Consider the following 14,702-nt stretch of genomic DNA (forward strand, 5'->3'; position numbering starts at 1 on the left):
GCAGGAAGTGTTCAGGCCTGGGGGGCTTTGTGTGTCATCCAAATTAATATAATATAGCATGAATTGTTGGCCACTATTGGTACTCAATTTTATTCATAAATTCTGAAAAGTGGCTCCTAGATATCTGTCTCTCATGGCTATGTTAATGTATATGGGGTACACATGAACAACATGGGAAGAACACCAATGTTACTCATTCACAAAAAAAATAAAATAGTATATAAACACACAGGCATGTATATTGTGTATATGTGTTCTTTTTTTTAAAGAAAATAATTAAAAACAAAATTATGTACATAATGCTACAATAAAAAATTATAATGGCTGGAAAAATGTTCACATGGGAAATGACCAGGCCATGAACTAGAGAAATTGTTTTTTTTTTGCAATCTAGTATGAAAGCCGTTTAAGAGTAGGTATGAGCCTCGGTTCAGGTCACAGACCTTTCATCATAAAGTCTGAATATTGCAAACTTAAATCTAAACCCCACTGACATCTATAGGGGTGAATCTTGGAAATCAGTTCTAGCAATTTTCAAAGGTAATAGACAAGAGATTGTCAAACATTAACATTGATAAAAACCATTCAGTGGAGAGATGGTCCTCCTTTTTATACACATTTGAGGGCAACTTGGGGTAAACACCAATATGCATAAGTACATGCATTGAAGATGCCTTTAAAAACTGTATTTGGTGTTACAGAACATGATTCTCAGGGACAACATCGATGACACTATACTCTTACACTATACACTATAGATGTACATAGTTACATAGTAAGTCAGGTTGATCAGTGTTAGTCAGTGTTCATTTTGAACAGGACCCAAGTCAGTTTTTAAGAAAAAACATGAATAATAAAATGTATTTATGTCACTGAAAATAACCCCCAAAATGATGCAGTGACCATGTGCACAGTATTAAAGCAGTTTCACTAGACCGCATTTTGAACAGGACCCACTCTAGCCAATTTTTTTTTTAAATCAACAATAAAGCATATTTTTTACCTAAAAATGAATAGACCCAGAATATTGCAGTGACTACATGCACTGTATTTGAGCACTTTCAATAGGCCACGTTTGCAAATTGACAGGCACCAGCCTGCTGTTAAGCAACAATCCTACAATATAGTATATTTATTTGACTGAAAAAGACCTACAATATATTGTTGTCACTACGTGCAATGTATTTAAGCACTTTCTTTTTGAACAGGACCCACACCAGCAAGCTTTTAATTAAAAATAAAATCAACATTATAATTGATTTTTTTAAACTGGAAAAAGCCTCCAAAACATTGCAGTGACTATGTCATCAGAATTTAAACACCAGTAAGCTGTTAATAATAAAAAAAATAAACAATATGGTGTCTTTTTTTTCTACTGGAAATGGCTTCTTAAATATTGTGCACAGTATTGACGCACTTTCACTAGGTCACATTTTACACCAGGCTCACAACAGCCAGCTTTTAATAAAAAAAATTTAATGAAAAATCCCCCAATGCAAAGATTATCTACACAGTATTTAAGCTCTTTCACAAGGCTACATTTAGAAAAAGATGCACAGTGACAAGCTTTTGATAAAAAACACAACAATATAATGTATTTATTTCACTAAAAAAGCCACCAGGTCCCTCCAAGAAAAGCACCTTGTCCCTGTGCCGATGGGAACAAAGGCCTCTTCCCCACAAGCCCTCCCCGCAAGCAGGGGGGCTTATTTGCATTGGGGTACGCTATTTAATAAAGGGGGCACCCAGATGCTGCCCACCCCCTTGTGAATTAGTAAGGGGTACCTCTACTCATTCACTAAAGGGTTAAAATAAATTGTAAATAAAAATCCCACACTTTTGAAAAAAATATTTGAATTGAAAAACAAAAACACAACATTTTGTGGGAATTGTGACAATTCCCCTAATAAAAAAATCCAAATAACTGATCCTCGACATAATCCAATGGTCAATCATGATGTCCAGCGTTGTCCATGATGACCCATCTGCACGCGATGAACTTCTGTCGCAACATGACCTGTATGACAGGTGCCAGCAAAAAGTAAACACATGGGGGAGCTGGCGGTGACATCACCTCTGGCTCCACCTATTTGTTTTGATTTGGCCAGCATCTGTCATATTTGTCGGCCAAAAAAAAAATCACGGCCAGCTCGGCCCATTTGTTGTCATACAATGGCAGGCTACTAACCCCAAATGACCTGTATTGACAACAAATAGGTGGAGCCGGCCATAACTTCATGGCCGACTCCGCCCATTTGTTTTGATTTGGCTGGAACCTCAGAAGACCCATCTGACAGGTGCAAATTTAGTCTGTGTCTTCAGCGGAGCCCTTCGGCTGCCTTTGGCTGTTGTACGGGCTATTGTGCATAACTGGTATAGCAGTCCTTCGGTTCGGCTGAACCAAAGGGCTATGGCAGTTGAAATGAGCCGAAGGATTAGCCGATGCTTTGGCTTAATCCTTTAGCTCCTTTGTGAATAACCCTCTAAATCAGACAAAACTGCAAATGGTAGGGACCCTACATTATTATTATTATAATTATGATTATTATCATCATTATCTACAGAATATTAGGGTAAATACAATGATATTGTATCTTGATGCCACTTTTGTACATAATTGTTGTGGTTTTTAAAGTAACAATACACATAATTATGAACATAAAAAGCAGATTTTTAAACACATTTTACATTTACTTACATAGTAACATAGTATTTGGGGTTGAATAAAGACATACGTCCATCAAGTCCAACCCATAACTTATACCATTGGTCATCACCGTTGCAGAACTGTCATGAACTTGGATGACCACAAGATTCAGAATACTTCTAAATAGATCAGTTATCCCTTGAGACTAAGGGGGTGATTTACTAACCTAAACACACACACACACACCAGGTGTGTGTGATTTTCACACAGCAAAACGTATTTATCAACCAAAAAGTCTCTAAAAGCATATTTCCACTAATGCCATATATGGAAATATAATGCACATGATGCATATATAATGCTGCTTGACAGTTTAGACAAAAATGGTTAGCTCATGCATTTACATTCCTGCATTCATCAACGCAAGCAACATAACATAGAGCTAATTTACACCACATTACCTTGCAATTCATTGCAGGGCTTTGCACAACACACCTGCTGGGTGTGTACACACTACAAAGGTGTTTCGATTCCTCCCATAGATCATGCTGGGAGGGAACACACTACAGAGGTGTATACACGTTCGTGGTGTGTTTAAAAGGTTAGTAAATCAACCCCATAGAGTTAGGACCACACTTTGCAAAGGTGCCTTGGCGCGGCAGTGTGGCTTCTACATATTTTTGGCCAAAAGTTTGTGCAACTAAAACCTCTGATTTTAACGCATACTGTTGACAGGGCTACTTGTTTGGTTGCAGGCTGGCTGGCAGCCTGAGGCTGGGGAATTTCTGTGTTTTGTATTGATGAATCTTAATACTAAATACTGCCCATTTTCAAGACTAATATTGTAAGAAAAAGGCATGGGGAGGTGGGGACTTCCACAGGGGACATGTAACAAATTAAAAAAATAAGCACAAAAGCAGCTCCCAATCTAACTTATTTCAACCATTTTAGGTAGTTTTGGCAACACCTTATTTTTTTATCCAGCAGCAACAGGCCTGAATTAAATGGTGGAAAATAAAGCTAACGTTTTCAGCTTCTAACAAACTATCCAATAGCAAAAAAGTTTAATAGTATAGTTTATGAGCTTCTTTTACTGGCAGTAACACACTGTGGTGTCTTAAAATTTTAATAGAATGTCAAAACAGAGTACACAGAAACAATTCAAGACCAAAATCCACATTCCCAAAACACCCTCCCATTCATGTATCCCCAATTTCCCCCAAAGTTTTCAAAATATAGACTTCAGGTATGTGTTTGATAGAAATTGGCTAGCATTGAGAGACTAGGTAAGCACTTGAATAGTCAGCAAATAGAAAAAGACAAGTCAGGTTTTATCTTAAAAAAAATTATATTTTATTATGAGAGACAATAGCCACACATAGTGTTCAGTGGCTAGACCATATGAGGAAAGCTTGGTCAAAGATAGAGAAGAGCCAGGCATTACCTTCAAACAAAAATTAAAGAGGTTTATTTGAGAAACAATAGCCACAAATATTGTACATTGGCTGAAAAGTGCAGCTACAACTGGCAGCAGGCATCATCTGAAATTGGAATTGCAAAAATGCTTGTATTCAAGTGAGGATTACACTGCTCCATCCAGCACTGAGTCTACAACACCCGGGGACAAGTGTGTGCAGGGTAGGAGCCATCCATGCTCGAGCCCAGCAAACAATGGAAGAAAGCTGCACACTGTAGTCCACCAACAACAAACCTTTAATCTAAAAGCCTAAAAATTTTCAGCACAACGGGACTCCTGTGCTTGGATTCTAGGCAGGGAGTCCCGTTGTGCTGGAACTTTTATCCTTTTGGATTCAAACGTTTGTTGTTACTGGACTGTTGTATACAGATTTCTTCCATTAGCTGCAATAAAAGCTTTCTAAATATGGGTGAAACATGGTATGAAAAGTAAACTTGGCCATTAACAATGGAGAGTTAATTCATGAGAATCTGACCCAAGCAGTCCATTCTCTATGTTTAATGATTTTTTGTATTCCTGCTTCCTATCTTGTTCTTTCTCAAATAACACCATGATTTTTTTAAAGTATTGCATGAAGAAAAAGAAATATATAATTTATTGTCTACAAAATAGCATCTGAGATCTAACAAAATCTTTATCTTGCTCTGCCACGTCTATATAAGACCATTGTACTGATTCAGACTCCAGACATAGTGTGCACTGTGTGCACTCTGTGTGCACTCCGATTACAGAACTTTAATTCTCCATATAAAAGGATTGGGTAGGACAGTAACAAGGCTCAGTGATGAATGTTCATTGTGCACTTCTGCAAGTTACATTATGTCTATGTATGATATTACCATCAGAGGGTATACAAATAAATTCAGGACCTGGATGTTCTATTACCAGAAAAGAATATGTATACAACATCAGATATTTCAGCGAAGGGGACTTCATAATTGGGGGAATATTCAGTGTTTATCATCATATAGTGAATATTGGTGATGTTTTAAACTCTCCAATGGCTTGTATGCTGTAAGTATTTTTATTATTTATTAAATGCATCCGAAGGCAAAATGTTTCTTTCAGTTTTGAGTCAAGTGGGCAGGGTTAGACTTTCTTTCAAGTTTTGAAAGCTGTTTTTGTGTATCAGGCTGTCTCAGATTAAGCCCTACATATGTTCGGGTTACAATTGACCACATTTCACAGTCATTACTAGAAGAAGATGTGACAGTTAATCATCCAGCGGTGACAATAAAGATAGGAATTCCCTTCACTTTGGTGGGATTTTTTTTTTATATCCTTTGGTTTCACCAGGATAAGAAATCCAAGGAAATTTCCCAAGAATAGGCCAAAAATAACCTGATTGGGGTTTTAAGCTTTTTACACTTTGTCCAAAACACAGCTTTGGGCTATTCATACACTTTAATACAACCTACACTAATGTTACCTAGGGTGGCCACCTGTCCGGGATTCACCCAGAATTTGATTTGAATCCTGTACGTGCTGTGTCTGTATTTCAGGGCAACTTAAACCCGGACAAAAAATGTCACAATGTCAGGCAGACAGGGGCAACCATGGAGTCCTGGTCTTCCTGATCATATGCAACTGCACTTTGTGCACAGTATTGAGGTAGACCTCCACTGTGACTGGGCTCTGATAGTAAGTACAACATTCCCTCTCCCTCGCCCTCTCCCATGTGCAATGCTAAATGTATGCACTCAGAGCCAGGATTGTGGGGGGTGCAGGAGGATCCAGTGTGAGAATTGTTTATTTTATTTCATTTCGCCCCTAATGTCCCTCATGCCAAAAAAACATGGATCTCAGCAAACAATTTGTGTCTTTTTCAGACACTTTGTGCTTCAGCCCATTTAACAAGTTCTGCAGTGTATGGTCCTGAATCAGGGACAAAAGATGTCTCTCCTCGCTCTCTTGGCTGTCTCTCCTTGCTCTTTCTCCTGGCTGACTCTTCTCGCTCTCTCTCCTGTATATATCTCCTCCCTCTCCCCTGGATGTGTCTCCTCATTCTCTCTCCTGGCTGTCTGTCCTCGCTCTTTACCCTGGGGACATAAAAGTTACCAGAACATGCAAACAGTGTGAAAAAATAACTTTTTCCCAAAAAGCGCTATGTTTTGGATTTAAAACCAAAACTTGGCATTATGGGGATGGGTTTTCTGGTAACTCATATAACTTATAGATAGACTTCTCTGATGTGGTGATGTTATTGTGCCTTGAAATGCCAAGTGGGGGTCAATCATAACACAGGACAATGTGGAAGGGTGTGTGTTCTGTCTTTTCTTTTCTAGAACCTACTCTGATCACATTACTAACACAATGTAATGCAGCATTGTCCACGTATACAGGTGCTAACATCTGTGCTCTGACTCCTGGGTGGAGCTTTCCTGTCTCCCAGGTGAAGCCCTGAACATCAGCCAGCACCCTTTCCATAAGGGTTGTGCACAGGTGTGCAATCATTAGGTGCTGACCCTTACTAAACCACGGACCCGGGACTGGAGATCTCATCCCTCCCAATTCTATTTGAAATCTCCCAGTTCCAGGATCCCATGCCAAATCTACAAAACCTGGGAAGAACTGCAAAGTCAGCTCTTTCCCAGTGCAAGTACTTGCTTCCTGGAACCGCTCAGCACCTCTGGCTGAGAGTCCTGGGCGACTACAACCCTCAGTTCTACTGTGGGATTGCCACACAATACCGCAATAGTAAAAAAAAACAAAAAACAAAAACCCAGTGGTGATTAAATAACACCAAAAGAAAGATCTTACTAGTACTCCCAGAGCCTTTTTCTCCTACATAGCTGCCCATTATACCTGGTGTAACCAAATATGGAGGAACATGTGATCTTGTCCTCTGTGACAATGCCATCCAGGCCATCATATTCCGAGCACTATCAAAGCTTCCTTAGGTCATCAAAATCAGAAATTTTGGTGCCACTCTGGCAGGGGAAGGAGTGGCTATGGAACAATGGTAAGGTGTGTGTATATAGGGGGACAGGTCCTTTATCCTCACCCTTAATGGACAAAGTGGTAGTATATCTTTAAACAAGCTTTAGCAGGGTTTCAATGGTTCAATTGGTCTTTAAGAAAGCTAATAGAAGCTTGGTCAATACTTTGTAAAATCCTGCTGAATGTGCTGCTTTTTGGTGCTTTTCGCATTATTATTTGCAACCTAAAATTAAAGATGACCCTTCTATTAAGGGCCTAAACACATATAAAAAATTACACAGAAAGAAGATTCAAGATGCCCTTTTCATCCTTTTTCTCTTCATAGACCTGTACCTCGTTACTACAGATACTTCTTGGCTTTTACGTTTGCCATTGATGAGATCAACAGTAATTCTGACATTTTACCTAATGTGACTCTGGGATACTTTGCAGGTGACTCTTGTAGAAATGTGAATAAAGCTTTAGACAGTGTCCTGAACATTTTATCTGGAATGGGATCCACAGTTCCCAACTACTCCTGCCGTGATCATGACAAACTTGTTGGTGTTGTTGGAGGCCAGTCATCGGAAATATCTTTACATATAGCTCAGATTTTAAACATTTATGGATATGCACAGGTAAGAAGGTGGCTCTAAATCTAAGGTACAAATAACCCTCTCACTGCCAGAACTGTTTTTGTATTTTTTTGCATTTTAAAATGCACAATTTAGGCCTGAAGATTACTTGAAGACCTCCAGAAGTATACATTTCCTGAAAGCAGAGATCCTGTAGAAGGAGATGATGGCAGTTGCAATGTTTTTATGTCTCACAATATTAACGCAACTATTTATCAAACCCACATTTTTATTAAAAATACCTTTGAATTGATTTTAGTGCACAAAAACACACTATAACACCCACTTGTTCACTTCTTTTAGTTTATTATAGCTTTATTAAAATTTAGCAAAAAAAAATTTTCAGGTACATAACTCATGTCATTAACCATTTTTCATTAGAATTATAATTTCACAGTACAGCAAAGTTTCTTTTACTTACAATAGTAATCATACCATTCAGTACAGGGGCAATTAGTAAATGGATGTTCACTGCCACCGTCTGCTGGGGTACATAGGATGGTTGTCAAGTGAAAAGGGGGGAATTCATCAGTGGCCTGTATAAGTAAGCAAACGGCTTTACCTACCTGGCGGTATGATTATTTAATTTTTTCTCCTTTTTTGTGTTTTTCATTTTTTTTTTACTTTTAAACTTCCCACCGGTTCCGCCCCCCTGCCACACGGACAATTGCAAGGGACGGAAACCCGGAAGACGGAAGCCGGCATCGGCCGAAGGACACAGCGGGGATCGCGGGCAAGGTAAGAGACGCTGCGCTGTATTCCCAAGTGTGGCTAGGGGTTACCGCTTATGGCACATAAAATTAACCCCGAGCCACACTTGGGAATACAGCCAGGGAGGTTAAAACCACCCAAATCCCTTCTTGTGTACAGCTGACAGTCAGATATACATGTGTAAGCAAACTTCCAGCTGCTATAGTAACTTGGGATCTGCTTACAAGGCATTGCTGCCGTCACCATATGGTGACAGCACCAAAAGAGTTAAAGCTGAAATCTCATTCAGTTCACATCATGCTGCACCAAGCAGAGAGGAGCTGTGACTGGGACTCATCTGCTGCACTTACTAGTAGCTGGCTGCAGAAAACTACAGGAAGGAGGATACAAGACCAGTCACCGAGTGCACAAAGAGGGAGCAGCTGTGACTGGTCTGTATTAGAAGAAGCTCCCGGATAGAGGCACAAGTTGATTACTGTTGGATTACTGCACAGATCTGAAAGCACATAGGTTTTTTAACCGCCCCCTGGCCAGCCGTTGTAAAAACACGGCTAGCCGTGAGCTTCCTGGATGTAACAGGCCTGTTTGTCCCGCCCACTCACGCATGAGCGGGATACTTGCCAGATTTAAAAACCGGCAGCGATGCCTGTTTACATACAAGCGATCCGCCGGCTATAGAGCCGTCGGTTCGCTTGTATAATGTCCCGATCTGTGCACCCCCCCTCCACACCCCCCCTCCCGCTGGTCCCGAGCTCCACTGTGCCCGGTGCGAGCCCAGGACCAGCATGGGGGCTCTGTGACAGGGGATCAGAGGGAGATTGCATTCCTGTGTCACTCTCTAGCTTCAAAAGCTGTGGAGAAGCTGATTAAGCAGATCTGTGCTTCATCAGCTTCTTTGGGGGTCCTAGGTGACATTAGTGGTCTTGGAGACCCCAGATGTCTCCATAAAGAAGACCGGTCACGTCTCTTTGCTATCACATAGGGGGGTTTCTTAGCCCCCATATGTAATAACAATAAAGTTAAGTAAAAAAAAATTGAAAAAAAAATTAAAGTCACACATAAAAAAGAATATAAAAAACACAAACTTTTTTTAGTAAGTCCCCACCCATACATACACGTGTGCAAACATGCGTCGGGTGCCCACAAGTGCGAAAACGACGATTGTGCCCATTATACCGCACGTGTTACATATCGCTGCAAACGTTGCAGTAAGAGCAATCATTCTAGGGCCATCAATCACTGATAACACTAAACTGATGAGCGGTAAAAGCTTTTAAAGCATCGCCTATGGTCACTTTTGGGTATGGTAGTTTTTTGCTATTTCGAGGGTGCGCACAATTTTAAGACTTGACATGTTTGGTGTCTATTTACCCGACTTGACCCCGTCTTTTACATTTTACCAAAGAATTGGGTAATAATAAATGTATTATAATATAATGTAAAAAAAATTTCCAGTACTTTTTCCTTAATGATTTAATACCACCAAAAGAAAGCTCTATCAGTCCCCAAAAAATGGTATAAAATTCATTCCAATACAGTGTTGTATGACAGAATAAATCTCAGTCAAAGTACCGCAGTGCTAAATACTGAAAAATGAGCTGGCCAGGAAGCGGGTGTAAACACCTGGTCAGCAAGCGGTTAAATGTGTGTTTTATATTTATTTTTATATATAAATTTTTTAAAAAAAACTATATTTAAAGCTTAAGTTACATAGTATTTGAGGTTGAATAAAGACACAGGTCCATCAAGTTCCACCTTTTTGAGCATTAGAATGTATGTGTGTGTATATGAATGTCTAGGTCATTCAAACGGACCTTTACACTCAAAAATCAAATTCTACCTGATCCTTCAGCTAGCTTTGTGAATAACCTTTTTAGTATCACCCCAATTTTTTTTGGTAAAATATAAAAGACGGGGTCACGTCAGGTAAATAGACACCAAACATGTCAAGCCTTAAAATCACGACGCTTTAAAAGCGAAATGGAATTATTGCTCACGATCTGACGTTCACGGCGATATGTAACATGGGCGGCACAATGGGCGCAATCGTCGTTTTTGCACGTAGGGGCACCCGAAGCATGTTTGCGCTTGTATGTGGGGGCGGGGGACTTTTCTTTCTGTTTTTAAATTTTTTTTATAAATGGAATTTTATTTTTAATGCTTGTCTAATTTTTTTAACACTTTTTTGCTTTAAACTTTATTGCTATCACATAGGGGGCTAAGAAGCCCCCTATGTGATAGCCAATTTATGTGACAGGTCCTCTTTTTGGAGACATCAGGGGTCTCCAAGACCACTAATGTCACCTAGGGACCCCAAGAGAAACTGATGAAGCAGAGATCTGCTTCACCAGCTTCTCCCGGGCTTCTGTAGCTGAAAAGTGACAACTGAATGCGGAAGTGATGTGATATACATCACTTCCTTCATTCTAACACCAGAGAGGAGATCAGAGGGAGTTTGTGTACTGAACTCCCTCTGATCTCTGGTGACAGTGCCGCCATGCTGGTCCTGGCCCGCACTGGGCACAGCGGATGACGTGTATTTACGTGAACCCGCTGGAAGTGATTTTAAAAAAATCCAAATTTTCGTTAACGGTAGTATGTACGAATATTCGTAAGGAACAAATTTTCGTTGAAAAGTGACAGACAAAAGAAAAAGTGTGAGGTTGATACCAGATCCTTCAGATCTGGTAGGAATGTTAGGAGGGATCCCCCCAGGGCAGGTGGCCTGGTATGGCGCAGGGAATAGAGGGGCCAAGGGTCTTGTCGGAATTTTCGAGGGGACCCCCCTTTTTCCCCATTGTTTTTGGTAATTGGGTACCCCCTTTGAAGTTCCTACCAGACCTAAAGGGTCTGTTATCAATTGGGGGGCCCCTCACATTTTTTTTTCTTCTGCGGACTGTAATTTAAAAAAAAATCTTTTATCTGTCACTTTGCTGCAATGAACATTCATTCATAATGAAAATTTGTACATACTACCGCTAACGAAATTAATGAAAATTCAGATTTTGTCCGAATCCCAAAACTAAATAATGAAAAATCAGAATGAAAACTAAATGAAACAAATTTCTTTGCCAGCGCACATGTGTAGTTTTAATGCACTCCATAGTCATGTGCATGGCAAAAATGTTTTGTTTTGGATGAAACAATTGAAAACCAAAAACATTTTTATTAGTTTCGTCAAAGGAAATGCATTTTATTGCTGTTTCGGATTTGGAGGCAACGAACCCAGAAATCCGAAACCGCACCATAAACTGCAGAACGAGCGGTGGCCATATTGGCCGCCGGAGCATTCTGCACATGCGTGCCCCCATTTCTAAGTGTGTCTTGGTATACACCAAGATGGCGGCACCTGCATGTTGGGTGCCGCCATCTTTGTGTATATCAAAATATACTCCAAAATGGCGGTGCACATGTGCAGAATGCGCCGGTGGCCGCTCGTTCGATGTATGACATCATAAACTCCACTCTCCAAGATGGCAGAGGGCATGCACAGAACACCAATGGCCGCCGCTCATTCTGTACACAAATTTATGTATGCCTGAATATAGTTTTCATATATTTGGGCATACATTATAATAAATTCAATATTTCGGATTCAGACGAACCGTCAAATAAACTGAATTTTGTTGATTTGCAGGTTCATCCTAATCCGAATGCACATGTCTAGCAGACCATGTCTTCCTGTCCCAACAATAAAACAACTGTACCTGCCTTGTCCTGCGAGGAGGATCACAGGGACAGGAAGTGAAGGGGAAGGATCTCCAATGGAGTCACAAACAAAAATAACAATTAAAAAAACAGAAATTGTAACTCTTATCCACGCTATCACAAATGTAAAAAAATAGGCTTGAGTTAAAGTGGGACTATACTCATCTCCGCTCTGGTAAAAGTGATGTCCACAAGCTCATTCACAGACACTGACATCATTGCCGGGTTGTCTTCTGGGTTCCAGATCTTCAGTAATTTTGATTGGCTGTGTTGGGATGATATAACTCCTGTGCATGTGCACGGGAGTTCATACAGCCTGGCACTTGGCAGATGTAAAGCTCAGTCTACATTGTCAGAAAGATTGCTAACAGATAGGTAAGAATCCTTTATTACAGAAGACACATAGGGGTCTATTCACTAAGCTGCCGTAGGCAGCCGAGTCAATGACCGACCTAAAGCGAAGTGAGCTGAACGCTGTTCGGCTATTCACTTCAGGCTGGTATGGCTGAAATCAGCCGTACATCGGGTGGCTTCGGGTCGGCCGAACATGCACAGCATGAGTTCGACTCAGCTGATCCAACATCTGGATCGGCTAAGCCGAACCTCCGGCAGGCTACTCGCTGCTGTTCGGTCTATTCTTATAGATGCTCCGCCCAGCTGTCAGAAGCAGGCTGTCGGTCGGCTTTCAGCGCGGCTCAGCCGAGCCGAGGCATATGCCTTTGGCTCGACTGAGCCGCTCGGCCAAGTTCGGGACCTGTACGGGCTATATTGAATAGCCCGTACAGCAGCCCTGAACCAAAGAGGTCCTGGGGCCAAAGCTAGCCGAAGGATCAGCCGAAGCTACGGCTAGATCCTTTGGCTGCTTCGTGAATAGACCCCATAGTATGTCTTTTCTGCACTAAAAAGTCAGCCTGTTTGCAAGTTTTAAAATGTAAAGTTCCATTTTCATTTACAAAACTATCTACCACTAAAAAGGCCCGTGTAATTACTCCAAGGCCCATATTGCCAGATGACCATGAAAAAACACAATTCTTTTTCAGCTGGCATTTTTATACATACTTGCAATCAGCTGGTATGGCCATGGTCACAATGATGTCAACCAGCATCCCTGACCCCTTTGTTTACATTCTGATGCCAGCTGGGGAATCTCCCAGTTGGCAGCTGAATGGGCCCAGGGATACATCATTGGCTGTTAGGGCGATGGCAGTCTGGTATCCCAGCAACCAATTAACCATGAGCTGGAACCTGTCATATTCATGACAGTACATACAGTACCTGCCCCTCTCTGAACACCAGCAACTCTCTGTAGGCCACATCAGAGTTAGTCTCAATTACTGCCAGCTTCTTAATCTGTAAAGCGGTGGTAATTCTTCCAGCCATGGGGACAAGTTCTTAAATTGGTGCTAATAGTTACTCTCTGAATCTGTTGCACTTTTTAGAACTGAAACCAAAATTGTTGCAAGGCTTTTATAAACTGTGAGAACTATGATAGGGTAAAGTCATGATGTCTTTGCGTAATCATGGCTCACCTGTTAGAACTCTAAACAGTTGGGCAGAGCTAGCTGTCACTGCTAGTTCCACCCAATTGTTTATAAGTTGCCGGCATCTGTCAAAATGCCATTCTAAAAAAAACCCTGCTGTAACAGAGGTCAATACTCACCTGTGTCTAACCCGCGCGCTCCCGTCTGAAAATGTGAAGATCCTCGGGCAGCCACAAAGCATCTTGGGGCGGCGCATGCGCAGTTCACATTTTCGGCCGGGACGCGAGGAGGGACACATGGTAAGTATATGGACGGGTGCCCCCGCATGCAGAAACCGTGGGACAGGAAGTGCCAGCAAGCACAGAGGAGTCAGCGCTGGATCGGAGACTCGCAGCAGTGCTGGAGGGTCAGATAACAACAACAGGAAAGAAGAAGAAGATCGGATTAAGAGACATAATTTAAGGTAAGTGCAAACATTAACATTGGGGGGAGGGAAACATTTTTTGACTTTAATGTCACTTTAACAGCCTGGTATGACTTTAAGGGGGAACCCTACACACTTTTTTTTTTCATGGAGTCCCTCCTAAAATTCCTACCAGACCTTAAGGGTCTGGTATGACTTTTGGGGTGAACCCCACACACTTTCTTATTTGTTTTTATTAAATGGGGTCCCTCCTAACATGAGACCTAAAGAGCCTAGTATTTTTTGGGAGGGGGAACCGCACGCTTTAACCACTTGCCGTCCGCCCGTTGTAAAAAAACGGACGGACGGCACTGCTGCATTGGCGGGTTGCCGTCTCCAGACGGCATTTTTATTCTGCTCGCGCGCGCCCCCTAGCGGGCACGCACGGGCAGAAAAGACCCGACCAATGCAAACACCCGTTACCGGGTGTTTCACAAATAGACGATCGGCGGCTCCATAGCCCGCCGATCGTCTATATGTGCTCGTTTTTTCGCCCCCCCCGCGCGGCCGCCGCCGGATCTCTGCTTCATCAGCTTTTTTTGGGGTCCACAGGTGACATTAGGGGTCCTAGAGACCCCTAATGTCTCCATAAAGAGGACCTGTCAGTGTGCCTTTGCTATTATATAGGGGGATTGTTATCCCCCTATATAATAGCAATAAC

At 41.5% G+C, this 14,702-nt stretch overlaps 1 protein-coding gene across 1 annotated transcript in view; it reads left to right on the forward strand.

Moving 5' to 3' along the window:
* The first annotated feature begins 1,954 nt into the window (after positions 1–1,954).
* The window catches only part of LOC108795638 (vomeronasal type-2 receptor 26-like), a 21,047-nt gene continuing 8,299 nt past the window's right edge, over positions 1,955–14,702 (forward strand). The window contains exons 1-2 of the mRNA XM_018566929.1: positions 1,955–2,028; positions 7,390–7,681. Of these exons, the coding sequence (XP_018422431.1) occupies positions 1,955–2,028; positions 7,390–7,681 (366 nt within the window). The remainder of the gene's footprint in view (positions 2,029–7,389; positions 7,682–14,702) is intronic.

Source organism: Nanorana parkeri, unplaced genomic scaffold, assembly GCF_000935625.1.
Source record: "Nanorana parkeri isolate BGI_ZX_2015 unplaced genomic scaffold, ASM93562v1 scaffold989, whole genome shotgun sequence".
In the NCBI taxonomy this organism is placed as follows: domain Eukaryota; kingdom Metazoa; phylum Chordata; class Amphibia; order Anura; family Dicroglossidae; genus Nanorana; species Nanorana parkeri.